General features: G+C 40.9%; 1 protein-coding gene across 1 annotated transcript in view; it reads left to right on the top strand.

Moving 5' to 3' along the window:
- The window catches only part of kdm3b (lysine (K)-specific demethylase 3B), a 137815-nt gene that overhangs the window by 74577 nt on the left and 45705 nt on the right, over positions 1 to 17533 (top strand). The window contains exons 11-12 of the mRNA XM_078550661.1: positions 347 to 548; positions 3917 to 4131. Of these exons, the coding sequence (XP_078406787.1) occupies positions 347 to 548; positions 3917 to 4131 (417 nt within the window). The remainder of the gene's footprint in view (positions 1 to 346; positions 549 to 3916; positions 4132 to 17533) is intronic.

Below are 17533 nucleotides of genomic sequence, written 5' to 3'. Positions count from 1 at the left end.
CTACAAGGCATGTGAAGGAACACTCTCCACCTGCCTGGACATGTACAGCTCTAGCAACATACAAGAAACTCTAGCAACATACAAGAAACTCTATCAAAATCTTGGAAACCCCTCCTTAGCAGGACTGTGGGTGTACTTAAGATGACTCATCATCACCTAGGGCATTTAGAGAGGACAATCAACACTAGCTTTGTCAGTGACACCAACAACCAGTGAATGAATTTACAAAAGCTAGCCAACATGACAAGGTGACTAAAAGTATAGCTGTGGTGGGCATATTTGTCTGTGAAGACTACTTCCATGTCTAAATAATGGGTTCTTATTCAATTTTCTTTCTCTCTGTTAGTTTCTGTTGATCAGTCGGTTTTGAAGGATGTATGTAAGGTGAGAAAGCTGAAACAGTCTGGAGAATCCTTCTTGCAAGATGGCTCTTGTATCAATGTTGCGCCACACCTGCACAAATGCCGAGAATGCCGTTTAGTGCGTTACCGAAAGTTTAAAGATCATGATGAATCGACTGTTTCCTGCCGCTTCTTCCACTTCAGAAAGTAAGTAAGCTGGCATATTAGGCAGGACAAGGCTTTGATGTATTCAGTTTTCAAGGTTATTGTGCCATACGTTATGTTTAAGTTTTTCATTTTTGGATTGATTGTCTTGCTAATGCCCAACTGACTTCTAGGTTTTGTTCTTCCAACACCCTCATGCACTGCTTTTAAGGTTGCTTGGGAGAATGTTCATCAGTTTTTCTTGATTTACCCCAGGCCAAACGAATTAAGCAGCATTTCTATAGTTACAGTGGAAGCCCACTTTGAGAACTTTAGACTTTTCCTTTGGGCCTCAGACAAGGCTTTCAGAAATCCCATTTTATAAGTTAGTGTTTCTGTAAACCAGTGGAGGTGAAACTGGACCCCTCCTCAAAAGCTAAATTGTCAGACTGGTTATCCAATACTGGATGGGCAGAAATTTCCTCCAATTAAATATTGGAAAGATGGAAGCCATTGGTTTTTGGTCCCTGTTCCAAACTCTGTTCCTTATTTACTGACTCCATCCCTCTCCCTGACAGTGGTTTGAAATTGTCAGTCTGTTTGCAACCTTGGTGTCATAGTTGACCCTGAAATGAGTTTCCTACCTCATATTCATGCCATCACGAAGACTGCCTGTTTCCACACCGTGACATTGCTCAACTTTGACCCTGTTTTAGCTCATTTACTGCTGAATTCCTCATTCATGCCTTTGTTACCTCTAGATTTAACTATTCCAATGTAATGCTGGCTGATTTCCCACATTCTCCCCTTCGTAAACTTGAGGTCATCCAAAATTCTGCTGCAATGTCTTAACTTGCAGCAAGTCCTGTCCTCTTATCACCCATGTGTTCGCTGACATATACTGGCTTCCGGTTGAGCAATATCTTTGACCAGGTTTTTAGTCATCTGACAATGTTTCCTTATGCAGATTGGTGTCATACTTAGTTTTTTAATGCTCCTATGAATAGCCTTAAGACACTTAATTACATTAAAGGCGCTATGTAAATAAGTTGTTCCAAGAAAAGCGAGCAGAGCGCAAACCAACTCAGTGATCTCCCATTGCACTCTGAAAAGCCTATAGCCCACCTGTGTTGGAGAGTGACACTGGGAGAATAAGATGGGCTTTCCCAGTAGTGCCCGAATTGTTAATGGTACAGGTTTTTTTGTTCTGAAGTTTTTTATAAATAAATTAAGTTTTATGTATTGTACAACCCTTATTGGGAACTTAACATTTGGAGATCCATTCACTTCAGTTAGCGGATGTATGAGATATGTTGCATTGCTTGTGTAACCCATGGTCAAATTTGTGGAAAGCTGAATCTATTTCCAATAATTTACTTTCCCCGGGTTAATTGCAGGGGGAATGGCACTTTTTTATCATCTTTTTTCGGTGTTGGCTCTTTTGCCTCTGAACCAGGAGATTGTAGATTCAAGCCACTTCAAGATTTGAATACTTAATCTATGTTGACACAGGCGTGGTACTGGGGAAGTACTACATTGTTGTCGACGCCAACTTTTAGATTGAAAGTTCAGCCAATCCCTCCCTGCCCTTTCAAGTGGCTATGAAGAATTCTTGGGTACTATGCGAAAAAGAGTTCTTCTGGTGTCCTGGCTACCACCATATATCCTTCAGTCAACATCAGGAAAAGAGGTTAATTTGGCTATTTACCTCATTGCTGTTTGTGGGACCCTGTATGCAAATTGTCTGATATATTTGTCTGTGAGGTGAGAGTGACTGCCCTTGACATCAAGGCAGCGTTTGACCGTGTGGCATCAAGGAGCCCCAGCAAAACTGGAGTCAGTGGGAATCGAGGGCGAACTCTCTGCTGGTTGGAGTCATACCCATAACAAAAGAAGACAGTTGTGGTTGTTGGAGGTCAATCATCTCAGTTCCAGGACATCACTGCAGGAGTTCCTCAGGGTAATGTCCTCAACCCAATCATCCTCAGCTGCTTCATCAATGACCTTCCATCATAAGAGCAGAAGTGGGGATGTTCGCTGGTGATCGCACAATGTTCGCCATTCGCAACTCCTCAGATACTGAAACAGTCCATGTCCGGATGCAGCGAGACCTGGACAATATCCAGGCTTGGGCTGACACTTGGCAAGCAACATTCGTGCCACACAAGTGCCAGATAATGATCATCTCCAACAAGAGAGAATCTCTAACACTCACCCCTTGGCATTCAAAGGCATTACCATTGCTGAATCCCCCACTATCAACATCCTGGCGGTTGCCATTGACCAGAAACTGAACTGCACTAGCCATATAAATGATGTGGCTACGAGAGCAGGCTATGAGGCTCAGAATCCTGCGGCAAGTAATTTGCCTCTTAACTCCCCAAAGCCTGTCCACCATCTACAAGGCACAAGTCTAGAGTGTGATGGAATACTCTCCATTTGCCTGGGTGAGTGCAGTTCCAACGACACTCATGAAATTTGATACCATCCAGGATAAAGCAGCCCACCACACCCACAAATATTCACTCCCTCCACCACCAACGCACCTTGGCAGCAGTGGGTATCATCTACAAGATGCACTGCAGAAAGGCTCCCTAGGCAGCAAGTTCCAATCCCACTACCGCTACTATCTAGAAGAACAAGGGCAGCAGACTCATGGGAACACCACCACCACGGAAGTTCTCCACTCACTACCCTGATTTGGAAATATAGTGCCATTCCTTCACTGTCGCTGGGTCAAAATCCTAGAACTCCCTCCCTAACAGTCTTGTGGATGTATCCACACCACATGGACTGCAATGGTTCAAGAAGGCAGCTCACCACCGCCTTCTCAAGGGCAATTAGGGATGGGCAATAAATGCTGGCCTAGTCAGCGATGCTCACATCCCTTGAATTAAAAAACCCTACGTAACAGTAACTGTACTTCAAAAATAATTCATTGGTTATAAAGTGTTTTGGAACTTCCTGAGGATGTGAAAAGATATGATATAAATACCTGACTTGCCTCTTTCTCCCTTTCATTTTTCAATGCTCAAGAGAAAATTCAGTTTCCTATAACAGTCGATACCCAATTCACTTTCTGATTGTGACCTTGATCCGATGATGTTTGTGAAATCTGCGTCAGCTATCTGCATTATTTTTAATTTATTTTCCTTAACATCAAAAATGCAAAAGAATATGGTCATTCTGCATCCAGTGCACAATACAGTTAATCCGGTTTGTCTAGACCTTGGCTGATGAATGTACTGTAGCATTTTGAGCACATTGGCAATTATCAGAATTTATACTGGCTCAAAAACCGAGAATAAATTAGACATTTTGACTTTGTTCGTCCATATTTTTGTAAATGTTTTTCTTGGAAATAATCTTTCCCATATATGTTCAAATTAGATGTTGGAAATGTACTGTACAATATTGCACTCTTTTTCCAGACTAGCGTTTACAAGGACTGGTGTCCTTCGTGTGGGAGGATTTCTAAATCCCAGACAGTGTGATGCTGAAGCCCTGAGCCTTTGGATCCCATCACGTACACCTGCTGAAGGCCTTGATTTGGAAACATCCAAGTACATTTTGGCAAATGTCGGTGACCAATTTTGTCAACTGGTGATGTCTGAGAAGGAGGCTATGCTTCTAGTAGAACCGCACCGTAAGTTAAATTTTCTTTTAAGCAATCCGATAGCTAATGTACCAGAATTAATCGTCCAAGTTTTCAAATGTCAAAATAATGGATTGTGCAGCATGTCAGCTCCAAGTGGGTAAACTTTACTTTCCCCCTACAAGAATACTCTCAGTGGGCATTTGGACTGAGCGAACAACTGAAACGCGTTCAAATCCCCGTGTGACAAGTTGTGAAATTGAATTCAATGAATCGGATAATTAGAAGGCAAAAAGCAATTGGGGTGGCATATTGTCCTCCAGGGAAGGGACTTAACATCCATGTTCCGCCTGGCATGCGCACAATTCCAGTCCAACCAGGTGCTTCATTCCTGATGCCACTTGGGCCACCTACGGATGCAAATAAATAGTTATGCCACAGTTCTCTATAGGATCTTAGGATATCTCTGATTCAAATTTGTGTCGGATTCAGCAAAGCAAACCTCATAAGCTTTGGTGGTGTATTTCTTGATAGGTCTTGTGCAGTCAATAAAGGATTACATTTCCAAATTGCAAAGTTTTATATACTAGTTGCATTACAGCCTGCTTGGTTAGTGCTAGTGATTTATATTTCTAGATAGTTTACCTTAGTTCACAGAATCTGTATTGCTGGCATCTCTAGCTAATGGCAGAAGTTGACATACAAGTAGCACTCTTGAGCACTGTCTCTTTTTGCGTGAGACAAGTAAAATTCATTATGGTGCTGAAATTTGACCTGTACTTGCTTCAATCATTGATCTTTTTTGCATTTAGCAAAGTAATTTTAGTTGCATTCTTGGGATACAAAAAAAAGGATAGGATTACATAATACAGTTCAGAAACTGGCCATTCAGCCCAACCAGTCCATGCTGGTTTGTGTGCTCCACATGAGCCTCCTTCCACCTTAAAAGCAAAACTTTCCCTTTTGAAACCCACTCTGACAATTTATTATGTTTTTGGATTCTACACATTCTTCTGTTCTCTCCTTTAGTGCTATTTTTTTTCTACCACTTTTATGTTAATTTACTTGTCTATAGTTTTCTGAATGTTCTATCTCCCTTCTTAGATGTAAATATGAAGTTAGCTATCTGCTAGCCTTCTGGCACTACACCTTTTGCATTTTCTAAATAATATGCAGCCTCCTTATTTTTCTTACTGATAAGTCATGCACACTTAATGTTGAAATTCATTTGCCAATTATATACTATTCTGGAATTTGTTAATATCTTCTTGTAATTTGTTGCAGTCCTCCTCAGTATTCACAATGCCCCTGTCCTCCCAATTTGTTTATATTTGCAAAATAGGAAATTAAATGGTGCAATATTAATGTCTTGTGTCTTATTTTGTGGTAAGATGAGACCTAGAGCTCATTGTGATTGTGCACTTCTTAAGCTAGTGGTTACATGAGCCTGTGTGAACCGTTTGATCAAAAGCTCAGGACGCAGGGTTTTGGTGTCATTGTGCTCCAGCTGTAAATTTACTATCAATCATGTTGATTATTTAATTATATAATCATTAATAAGATCATTAACGTCCTTTGAAAGGTTCAATCTCACATATAAAACCATCCACAGTTGTCTGGTTGTTTTTCCTTGTACTTGGCAAAGCTGAGGACGATTTTGTTACATGAGCAAATCTTCCATGGAATTTCTCATGGATAGTCTTGGGTGTGAAGTTTGATGTTTAGATGGCAACCTGGACTCTGTCTTTATGGCCACTATTTACAAGTAGTTACTTATATGATGCGGTCAATCATTAGCAATATGAACTGCCTGTGCATTGTATGTATATTTTCTATTCTTTCCCATGAATTAATATAAAAAGTAATTGCTGGTCAGTACCTTTATTTGCCTGAATCAAGTATATGGCATATGGAGAAAGCACAGTTATTAAGCAGAGTCAAAGGTGGCAGGGTGACTGAGGGAGACAATTGCCACTTCTCAACAGAGCAAGACGTCCACTCTCAACCCATCCGCACCATGTCATAAGTTTTTTGCTTATTGCACCTTCTCCTCCCAACTAAGGAGGATAAGTGATTACACCTACCCCTTTTACCCTTCAGGCTCTTTGCCTTCCCGAGCACAATTTGCTGTCCTCCCCTTCCCCTCCAATCTGCCAGAAGACTTCCAGCCTTCATCCTCTTTCCCCCCATTTCCCCCTTTGCCCCACCACAACTAATGAGTATTTTAATCCATCAGCTGCCATCTCCTCATAGGCAAGATTTCCATCTGAATATTACCCAACTGAGCAGGATTGTATGCCCACCTCCACTAACAGATCATGGCGCTCAACCCCTACAGGGCAGTTGGCAACTTTACGAACTGCAGTCTGAACTTGCTGTATTTCTTCTCCACTGAAATCCAGCTGCTGGTTCCAAACTTGATTCTCCCATTTCCATCCTCCCCCAGTTTATGAATCCCTTTCTTTCATTCCCTCATTTACCTTGTATTGTTGTCTTCCCCTCATATTGTTCTATTGTCCCCTGCATTGAATGTGTGTGTTTAAGTGAAGTTAGCAGAGAAATTTGCAATTATTTATTTATTGTGTTGGGGTAAAATACTTATTTTCAACACTTATAGATGACACCAGTATTGAAACACGTGGAGTAGCAGGTGATCAGATAGTGATGCTGGGGTGGCATGTTGAAATACAAAGTGGTAATTGTAGTATAAAGGTCTGGCATAAAAAGGGTTGACATGGGACTGAGTATAGTACTACCCACAGTATGATGTAAAGGAACACATGACCTGAATCTAGAGGGGAGTCTTGTACTGGACAGAGATGTGTGTAGAGGCAAGCCTGAAGACAGCTCCTAGCTTCAACCTTATACTGTATCTATGTATACAGTTACTAGTAGTTAATAAACACTTACTATTAAATTCTGCAAGACTCAGAACCTCTTCATGAAACCCACCAAACTGCCCCTAACATCGTACAACAGCAGTAAACTAACTTAGAAGAGTATAAACAAAACAAAGCACTTTTATAAGTTGCATTACAAAATATCTACAAGCTATTTGGAGCAAGGGAAAGATTTTAGGGCAGCTTAGGGCTTCCACTGAATCAAGACAGCAGAGTCAACGAAGGGTAGCAGCACCATCTAGTGTGGGAGGACTGATAACTCAATACAACAAGGGAGGTATGTTTTACTAAAAGTAATGTAAATAGACTTTACTTTTTGGTGTGACTTCAGCTATTGGCAAGTGCTCATGGGGTCAGAATGTGTGAAAAAAATTATACAATAAGAGCACGTGACTTTCAAACTACATGCGGTCATAAGAAGGTCAAGGATAGTCTGCACCACTTATATCGGGTGTGCAGGTAAGTTGCTCACTACATGAGATGACTGGCATAACAGCTGATGTGAAGTCAGAATTGCTTCCACAATATCAAAAGTTAATTTAACAGTACTGGACAAAAAGTGAATGAAAACAGCAAATATGTTATCATAGTGTGTCCCTGTGTTCTTTTTTGCAAGCACTCCTTGGTATTTAATATTTAGTTTTAAAACTGAACAGAAAAGCATCAAGCTCAGCAAGCGGGTGAGAAAAACTCCCACCAGTGGCAGGAGTTAAAAAGGCCATCGAAAGGTTCAAGCAGTGAGTAGCTTAATAATTGATAATTGGTGGCTCCAAACAACTAACTCAGCTGTCCAAAATATCTGGCCCACTAAATATGTTTTAAAATGGTGTCTTTATAGTTATCACATATGGAAATGGGAAGCGGTTATTTCCAGTTGCCCAATATTGGCAGCTGTCCAGGGCAAACACTGACAATGTAAGTGGTGGGGATTTTACCAATGTCCTTCTGGAGAGGATGCAAGGCCAGACCTGGAGTATTGTGTGGAGTTTTGGTCTCCTCACCTGAGGAAGGACAGAATTGTCTTGGAGGGGAGCATAACATAGGTTCACTGGACAGACTCTTGGAATAAGGAGATTGTCCTATGAGGAGAGATTGAGTAGATTAGTCCTACATTCCCTGGAGTTTAGAACAGAGGTGTGATCTAATTTAAACAAAATTCTTAAGGAACTTGACAAAATAAATGCTGAGAAAATATTTCCTCTGGTTGGGGGGGGGCTTAGAAAATGGGGTCACATTCTCAGAATAAGGGGTCAACATCTAGATCTAAGATTAGGAAGACATTTTTCACTCAGTGTTGTGAATCTTTGGAGCTCTCTACTCAGAGAGCTATGGAAGCTTAGTTGTTCAGTATATTCAAGACAGAAATCAGTATATCCTTGGGTACTAAGGGAATTAAGGGATATGGGGATAATGCGGGATGGTGGAGTTGAGATAGAAGATCAGCTGTGATCTTGTTGAATGGCAGCGGAGGATCAAATGGCAAAAAATGGCCTGTTCTAGTGACTATTTCTTAAGTTCTTGTTGTTTAGGGTCTTGATACTACTTTCTCCAAACAAAGAACTGCTGGGTTCTCCATAATGAACCTTTAGTATCGTGTATCCCCGGTCAGGGTAACAGTTTTCATGTACAAAGCTTTGGGTGTACTCGTTACCAAATAATATTTGGCTAAGTGGGAAGTAGAATTTTTTTTAAAAATTGCTTTTAAACTGACTGAAAATGCCTACTGTTACGATTTAGGCTCTTGCCAGATATCTTTCATGCACCGAACATAAAAGTTATCTGCTCAATGAATCGTAGCATCACCTTGTGTGCAATATAGTTGACATTTTTCTTTGAGTGAACAGTAAACCTGTTCTGGATTTATATGTAAGGTTTTCCCGATGCGTGAGCCACATCTGAGGACAATTAGTGTCAATCAGGTTAGATATTTGCATATCTACAGTGTATTCACATTTTTATAGTATCAGTAAAATGCAGCCATTTGTCAAAAGTTAAATCAGCTAACACAGTTTTAAGCTTGTTACAAGAGAGAAACAAGGATGTCTTGCTTTCTTCAATAATTGTCTAAGCAATCTTTTCAGAAAACATTGTATAAATTCAAATTTAAACAGAGAGTGCTGGAAACACTAAACAGGTCTGGCTATGTTTTCAGTTTTTAATTTTGGATTTTGAGCATCCGCAGTATTTTGCTCATTTTTTATTGTATAAACTCCTCTAGCTTATTAACACACCATCTGAGCTATAATTACATTCTGAATTACCTACACGTTCCTGCCTTTGGAATTCATGTTGCTTTTATATCCATTTGCAGCTTGTTAAAATTGGAACTTGTATTTCTTGCATTCCTTCTAGTGTTTTTTGAAAAGCTAGTCTGCCAGTCTGTAGCAACCAAATGCACAAGATGCTGCAACCATATTAACATGATCTCAAGACCTATCACAGACCACCTTGTGGGAAGAGGGTTGACTTTAGTTGTCCCAGATAGGTTGCATTCAATTAATGGATAAGCATTCCTACTGCTTGGGTTATGGTTTTTAACTCTGATGTTGTCTGTTCATGAACAGCTTGGCTGGATTCTTTCTGATATGCTTCAGGCAGAGTCAAAGAATCATAACTAATTTCCTAACACATGGTAACAAAAACAATTTTGAAGATGGTTTCCCTCAAGGAAGCTGGTTTTTAAATCAAATTGTAGGCATCCTGATCCAAATTTGCAACTTAAAAGGTGAGTATTGTTTAAGAAAAAAGTGAACTTATATTTTAGCACCTGCAATGCAAAACATTGCAAACATTCAGGAGGTCAGATAGCATCCATGGGGAGACAAGACAGGTTATAGTTTCCGGTATGGACCCCTCATCATAACTGGAAGATACTACAGATAAACTGTTTGTAAAGGAACAGAACAAGAACTTGGGGGGATGGTGATTAGGGGAGGGAAGGCAGGTGGAGGGGGACAATAAAACACAACCGCACACAGGAAAAGAAACAGATGACCTTTAAGTGGAGAATATATGCTTGAACAATAGAATGATGTTAGCAGCAAATCAATAGTGGCTTAATGAGATAAATCAAAGAGACAAAAGAGACAGTGGGTGAATAGTTAAAGGTTGGGGCAGCGGGTGGGGAGGGTGAAAGAAAACGTGTAAAACTCGCAAGATAGAGCAGGCTTCAGTGGAACCTGGTTAAAGATAAAAGCTGTCATTGGTATAAATCCACGTGAGCCCTTGTGTACACAAGGGTTCAGACCAGCCTCGTACTGGTGCAAACCAGAATTGTGTTCTAACAGGGGGTTCACTCCCAAAACACTACCCACCCCAGAAACCGGGTTGGGCTGAAGGAATGTGTTGAATTTGCAGTCTATGTTCTTTTGGGTGCAAAAACTTGGTTCATAAAACCCAGCCTGGACAATTTGATTTTTTTCCACATTATTTCAAATTTTGTGAAGTGTAACCCACTCCACTCTCCTCCCACTTTGCCCATCGCATCTCTTTGGTTCAATACCTGCTTTTCTTCCCACCTTGAAGTGCTTCTATAGGGAGACAATGGTGAAAACTGGGGGAGGTGGAGGAAGAAAGCAGCAGGAGAAAGCAATAAATTAGGATAGAGGGGGAAAGAGGAGAGTAAGGGAAGGAGAGAGTAGGAAATAAATGGAAGTGGAAAGTCAAGTGAAACGAGTAAAAGAGAAAGGAGTTTTATTCGGGTTTAATATAGCAGGCCTGACAAAATGTCATCGACTTGAAACACTAACTCCATTTCTGTCTGCCCAGATGTTACCTGATATGATGAGCATTTCAATATTTTCTATTATTGTTGACATATCAGTATCCTTCGTCAGTGAGCTTGACAATTAAAGTCAAAATATTTTGGAAATTGTAGCAATAAGATTATTAGCTTCACCAAAAGTTGGTGCTGCACAAGTGAGCAGCAAGCAAATTGGGTTTACAAAAATAATTCTTTTCTCCAGAGCTCCAGCAAAATTAATTGTGTCAACTCCTGTAAACTATGTAAGTTAATACATAGAGCAGACACAAACTATAAACAAGAAAACACAATTTTTGCCATAGAATCATAGAATAGCGCTTGTGCCGGCTTTTTGGTAAGGCTATCCATTTAGTGCCACATGCCTGCTCTTTGCCCATAGTCCTGTACTTTCTTTCCCTTCAAGTGTTTACCTCAGTGATGGGCAACCTGGGCTAGTGAGTGGGCCTTATGAGTGGCCCTCCTTCATCTCAGTGGGCCGCAAGATTGAAATCAGGCATGTGCACTAACCATGACCCCATAAATAAGATTAAATACATTTAATACACGCTGAATATTTCATTATGAGTTAGAGAAAATGCTTAATCATTCATATATTAATAGAACTGTCATCAACTTCAAAAGATAAAAACAAAAGAAATATTTACACTTGCCTTACTTACATTATACTCAGTGTGACTTCTGGTTGGATCTGTCCTACACAAGCTTTCTTAGATTAGGACTCAAGGATGTGCTTATGCTTTGCAATTCAGCACTGAGGTTTCTATCCGTTAGTCTGTTGTGCTTCTTAACTCGATGTGTCCCATAGCAGAAAAAGTTTGATCGCAAGTGTATGTTGATCCAAAGATTGACATGAGCTTTGCAAGGCAATGCCGGAGAACTGGACCGGGGATATTCAACCAAAGTTCTCGTGCCCCTTTCCTCTTTAGCTGGATAATTTTGTCTTCATCTAAGGCATGAACATAAATTAATTCATCCTCAAACTTCCTTTTATCAACTCTAAGCCTTTAACATACTATGCCACATTTGCTCAGATCAAATTCAAATGGATTGGAGCAACTGAGAGGTAGGGCTTCAGATCACTCAGAGAAGAAAAGTGGTTCTCAAAATGCTCTGCCAGTGTAGACAGCAGTTGTATGTGAACTGATGGATCATATTCATTTCCTTGTTTTTCCAGCATTTTTTTCAAATTTGGTAAGTGTGTAGTCACATGAAGGTAACTTGAGTGGACATTAACTGCAGGTGTAGTATAAATTTTCTGACACTAGCAACTAGTGTGGGCAAGAGGTGATTCTTTTCCCCTGCAACGACTCATTCAGCACGTTCAGGTGACCAGTGATATCGGCGAGAAAAGCCACATCCAAAATCCAGTTTTCATCTTCTAACTGGGTAGATTTGAGATTTCTGAGCAAGCAACTGCTGGATTTCTAGTAGAAGTGCCAGGAAGCAGTCGAGTACTGTACCACGTCTTAGCCAGCGCACTTCAATATGCATGATGATGCCTCCATATTCTGTTTCAGTTTGGTCCACAAGTTCTACAAACTGATGGTGATGCAGGGAGTGAGAGCGTATGAAGTTAACAATCTTTACCACTTGGTCAATTATAGCTTTTGGTCTGTCTCGCTTGTCAAGTTTAGCGCACAGCACTTGATGTATTATGCAGTGCACACCAAATATGTCAGGTACACAAGCTTTCAACAAAACTACAAATCTATGGTGTGTTCCTGTCATGGAAGGGCATCTATCTGTTGTAACTGATACAATTTTTTCCAAAGATAACTTGTGGCTCTTTGAAAAAAGTCAGTAAATGCCTCGAAAAATACTGAGCCCTGGGCTCGCCCATGTATTCCCTAAAAATTCTTCTGTCATGTTCAGATCACTGACAACACAATGAACGCATATGCAGAGTTGAGTAATGTTGTTAATATCTTTGCATTCATCCAGTGATTTACAGTTAGCCTCACTTGAACATACAGTTCTGAAAAGCTGCTCTGCCAGATCGGTAGCTATATCTTGCACTCTGTGACTCACAGTACACCTGCTGAGTTGCAGGCATTTAACATATTTGATCATTTCCTCTTGGTTTTTAAATCCAGCAAATAGAGCATCCGAGGATTTGATGATGCATTGTTTCACTAATACACCATCTGAGAATGGCTTTCCATTTTTTGCATGTAACCAAGCAATACGAAAGCTAGCCAAAGTCACTGCGTCACTCTCATTTAATGTTCGTCTAAGTACTTGCTTCTGTGTTTCCATGGCTTCCTTCAGATTTGGAAGCTGAATGGCATGTTTCATAATGTCTCTTAACATTGTATTTTTTTGGAACTGATAATCACCTCATTGCAAACTAAGCAAAATGGGCCCCTTTTCTGTTCAATAACAAAATAATCCAGCTCCCAGCTCCCTTTCACCATTCTGTCCTCTTCACTGATTTCCTCTTTTTGGTCACTACTTCTTCCTCTACTTTTTGATTTTGCACTTGATTCTCCCTCTTTATCACACCACTTCAACACAAAGCGATCATTAGAGGCAGATTAAATTAATGCCAAAAGAATTAAAAGCGCAACCTCCCACGTCCACTGGTAACCACAACGGTCTCCCGGGTAATTTTACTAACTGTCCTTGCGTACCCATGATTCGCAGGTCTTGCTGATCGAACCGTAACAGTGCAACCTTGCGCTGGGTAATGGTCGACAAAATATCTCACGGGTTGCACTCGGAAACACGATGGGCCGCAGGTTGCCCACCACTGGTTTATCTGGTTCCGTTTTAAATGTTACTTTTGAATTGACTTCCATCATTCTTACCTACAGTGCATTCCAGATAACAACAACGTGCGACGTAAAAAAAAATCCTAGTGTTGCTTCTGGTTCTTCTGTCAGTCACCTTAATCCTGTGTCATCTGGTTGCCAGCCTTTGCCACTTGAAACAGTTTCATTTTATTTACTGTATCATAATTGTTCATGACTTTGAACACCTGTTCAGTCTCCTCTTAATGTTCTGTACCCTAAGGAGAACAACCCAGCTTCTCCAGCCTCTCCATATAACTGAAGACCCTCATCCTTGGTACCACTCTGATAAATCTCTTCTACATTCCCTCTAAGGCCCTGAACTTCTTAAAATGTGGTGCTCAGAATTGAACACAATGGTCCAGCTAAGGCCTAACTGCTGTTTTGTAAAGCTTTAGCATAGCTTCCTTGATTTTGTACTCTTACGTTTCCATTAAGAAAGCCAAGGATTCTGTTTGCTTTTTTATCAGCTTTATCAACTTCTCTGGCTACTTTCAAAAATTTGTGTAAATACAGTCCCTGGTCTTTCTGTTCTTGCACCCCATTTAAAATTGTAAACTTTAGTTTATATTATCTCTCCTCATCCTTCCTACTAAAATGCATCACTTCACACTTTTCTGCATAAAATGTCATCTGTTATGTATGTGCCCATTTCAGTAGTCTTGTCTATATTTTCTCATATCATGGGCTACCTCAGTTCTTTTCACGGGCCATTACTGATTTAACCTGATACATATTACGTTACTTTTTAGTGCTCCTCGGGTCTAAGGTATTTCAAACTCAGCGCAATTTAGTACCTTAATTAGTTGGTTGTGTTCACCTTAAGGCAATGGAAATTGAGGGAGAGGAAGAAAGTTAGTTTGTGTACCTTTTGCGTCTGTTGCTATCTCCATGGAAAGAGCTGTGATATGAATCCAGAGTGTCTTTGTGTACATGGGGAGATTATAGTGCTCCCAGCATCATGCAAAGAAAGTACAAGATTGAAAGTTTAGCATCCTATGATTTTTTTCCCCCTGCTGTTAGCTTATTTATAAAGATTGGAAAATGGGAAACAGAAAATTGCATTGGATAATGTAATGTTGAATCTTCAACTTTTTCCTAGTTTATCTACCTTCACTTTCTGCAATGTTGTAAGACGGGCTTTAGAATCTCCAGCCCCACCTTGCAGTCATACTTAGGTATCCCCAAGCAGTTGCTCAAGTTCCAAAGGAGAACTGAGCCACAAGTCCCACCTGATACTACTCAAGTGTGCTTCCTGGTAAATTGACATGAATTAGGTTTGTTGTAGCCATAAGCTGTCTTGGGCGAGTAGAGTCAAGATTAAAAAGAGGAAAATGAGAAATTAAAATTTTTTAAAAATTAACATATTAATGTGGTCAAGGTTCTGTGTTTTGTAGACTGCATTTTCTCATAGCTTCTGTAATGTATCTTGAATGATGGATGAAGTGAATATGTTCCTGCTAGTTTATGAAATAACGCTATGGTTGATTTCATAGAAGCATAGAAACATACAGCACAGAAGTGGATTTTTTGGTCGGTCGTTCCTGTGCTGACTCTTTGAAAGAACGTTCATACTTAGTCTCACATTCTTGCTTTTTGTCCCTGACCCAATAAGTTCCTCATCCTCAAATACGTGTTCAACTCCCTTTAAAATTATTTCTGAAATTGACTTCCACCATCTTTGCAGGTACAGCATTCCAGATTCTGAGTGAAAAAAATTCTCATTTCCCCACCTCATCTTTGCCATTGATTTTAAATCTTTGATCTCTGGTTATTGACCCATTTGCCAGACAGAATAGTTTTGCTCTATCTACTTTATCAAAACTTCTCACCTTAAAGATCTTGTTAGGTCACACCATAACCTTCTGTGTTTCAAGGAGAAACAGCCTTAACTTTTCAACCCTCTTCTCATAGACATTTCTCATTCTTGGTAGCACCCTGGCAAACCGGCTTCTCACCCTTTCTAAAGCGTTTACATCTTTCCTGAAATGTGGTGCCCAGAATTGTCCATAGTACTCCAACTAAGGCCTAAACAGCGAGTTATAAAGCTCTAGCATGGTCTCTTTGCCTTTATGTTCTTTTCCTCTATTTATAAATTCAAGTAATGTAAATGCTAATTTACATCACCTTATCAACTTTCCCTGCCACCTTTAAGGATTTGTGAATGTTGACATCAAGATCTCTGCTCATCAGCTCTTCTAAGAATCATGCAATTTATAGTATACTGTCCTGCCAAGTGCAACACTTCACACTTCTCTGCATTGAATACCATTTGCCATGTGTTAGCCCATTTTACCATCTCACCATCCTGTTTGTCATCCTGAAATCTAGGGCAGAATTTTGCCCATGGTGTGCGGGGTGGGCGGGGGCAGTTGGGAAGCTGACTGCTGCCCGCGATCGGCAGCGCTCTGCAATTTTACTGGGCAGGCCAATTAAATCCCGCCCAGCATCATACACGAGCGACAGTGCTGAGCACTGCCTGTGCGGGTGGGGGAAGGAGGGTGAGCTGGCCTAGCGCAAACTTCACGCATGTGTGAAAGAGCGCTGAATAATCTCCCTGAGGCGTGAAGCTGCCTCGGAATTGACAAATATATGAGAAAAATTATTAAAGGACAGAAAAATTTAATGAAACATGTCCCCTCATGTGACTCTGTCACATGAGCAGGGACATTTTTTAATTAAAAATCAAAGTTTTTATTTCATTTGTATTAGATTTTGGAAACCTCATCCCGCCCGTGGATGAGGTTTCCAAAAAAATGCAAAGGTCACTGGGTTGAATGGGCAGTGAAAATTAAGCACAATTGATTATTTAATGGCCTTAATAGGCCTTTTAATTGTCGGCGGGCAGACTGCCAGTTCCAGTGCGTGCCCGCCAACCGAAATATCGTGTGACTGCGCGTTGACGTCAGCACGCATCATTTTACGCTCAGTAAGGTCGGGCATGCGCCCACCCGCCAAGCTAAAAATTCGGGCCTATAACTCTTCTCATCACTATCTACAACTTTGCCATTATCTGCAAATTTTACTGTGCTGCTTCTACAGCGGAGTCTAGATCGTTCATAAAAATTGAAAAGAGTAATGGACACAAAGCTGACCCTTGGGGAACACCACTCAAACCACTCAGTTGTACCAAACTGCTACAGAAAAGTCAAAAAGGAATAAAACCGGATGGATCATCTGGCATTGACTTAGACACCAGAAACAACAATGACACACCCGATTTGTAGATCCTGCCAAGTGCTCCTAACACCTGGAAGCTTGTGCCGAAATTGGGAGAACTGCCCCGCAAACTTAGTGGCAACAGCCTGACATAGCCATACTCAAGAACCATACCTTACAATGTCCCAGACACCACCATCACCATCCCTGGGTATGTTCTGTCCCAATGGCAGGATGGATCCAGCAGAGGTGGCAGCACAGTGGTAAACAGTCAGGAGAGAGTTCCCCTGGGAGTCCTCAACATTGACTTCAGAACCCATGAAGTTTCAGGGCATCAGGTCAAACACGGGCTAGGAAACCTACTTATGATGAATCAGTGCTCCTCCATGTTGAACATCACTTGGAGGAAGCACTGAGAGTGGCATGGGCACAGAATGTATTCTCGGTTGGAGGTTTCAGTGTCCATCGCCAAGGGTGTCTCTTTAGCACCACTACTGACTGAGCTGAATGAGTCCTGTAGGATATGTCTTCCAGACTGGGCTAGTGACAGGTGGTGAGGGAACCAACAGCGGGGAAAAACCTACAGGACATAATCCTTGCCAGTCTACCTTTTGCAGATGCATCTGTCTATGACAACATAGGTAGGAGCGATCACCGCACAGTCCTAATGAAGATGAAGCCCTATCTTCACACTAAGCATACCCTCCACCATGTTATGTGGTGCTACCACTGTGCTAAATGGGATACATTCAGAACAGATCAAAACTCAACCCAAAACTGGGCGTCCATAAGGCACTGTGGGTTACCAGCAGCAACTGAATTGTATTCAACCACAGTCTGCA

This window comes from Cetorhinus maximus, chromosome 10 (assembly GCF_964194155.1).
Source record: "Cetorhinus maximus chromosome 10, sCetMax3.hap1.1, whole genome shotgun sequence".
Lineage (NCBI taxonomy): Eukaryota > Metazoa > Chordata > Chondrichthyes > Lamniformes > Cetorhinidae > Cetorhinus > Cetorhinus maximus.
Note: the sequence above shows the minus strand (reverse complement) of the source record. Positions and strands in the feature narration are given on the sequence as shown.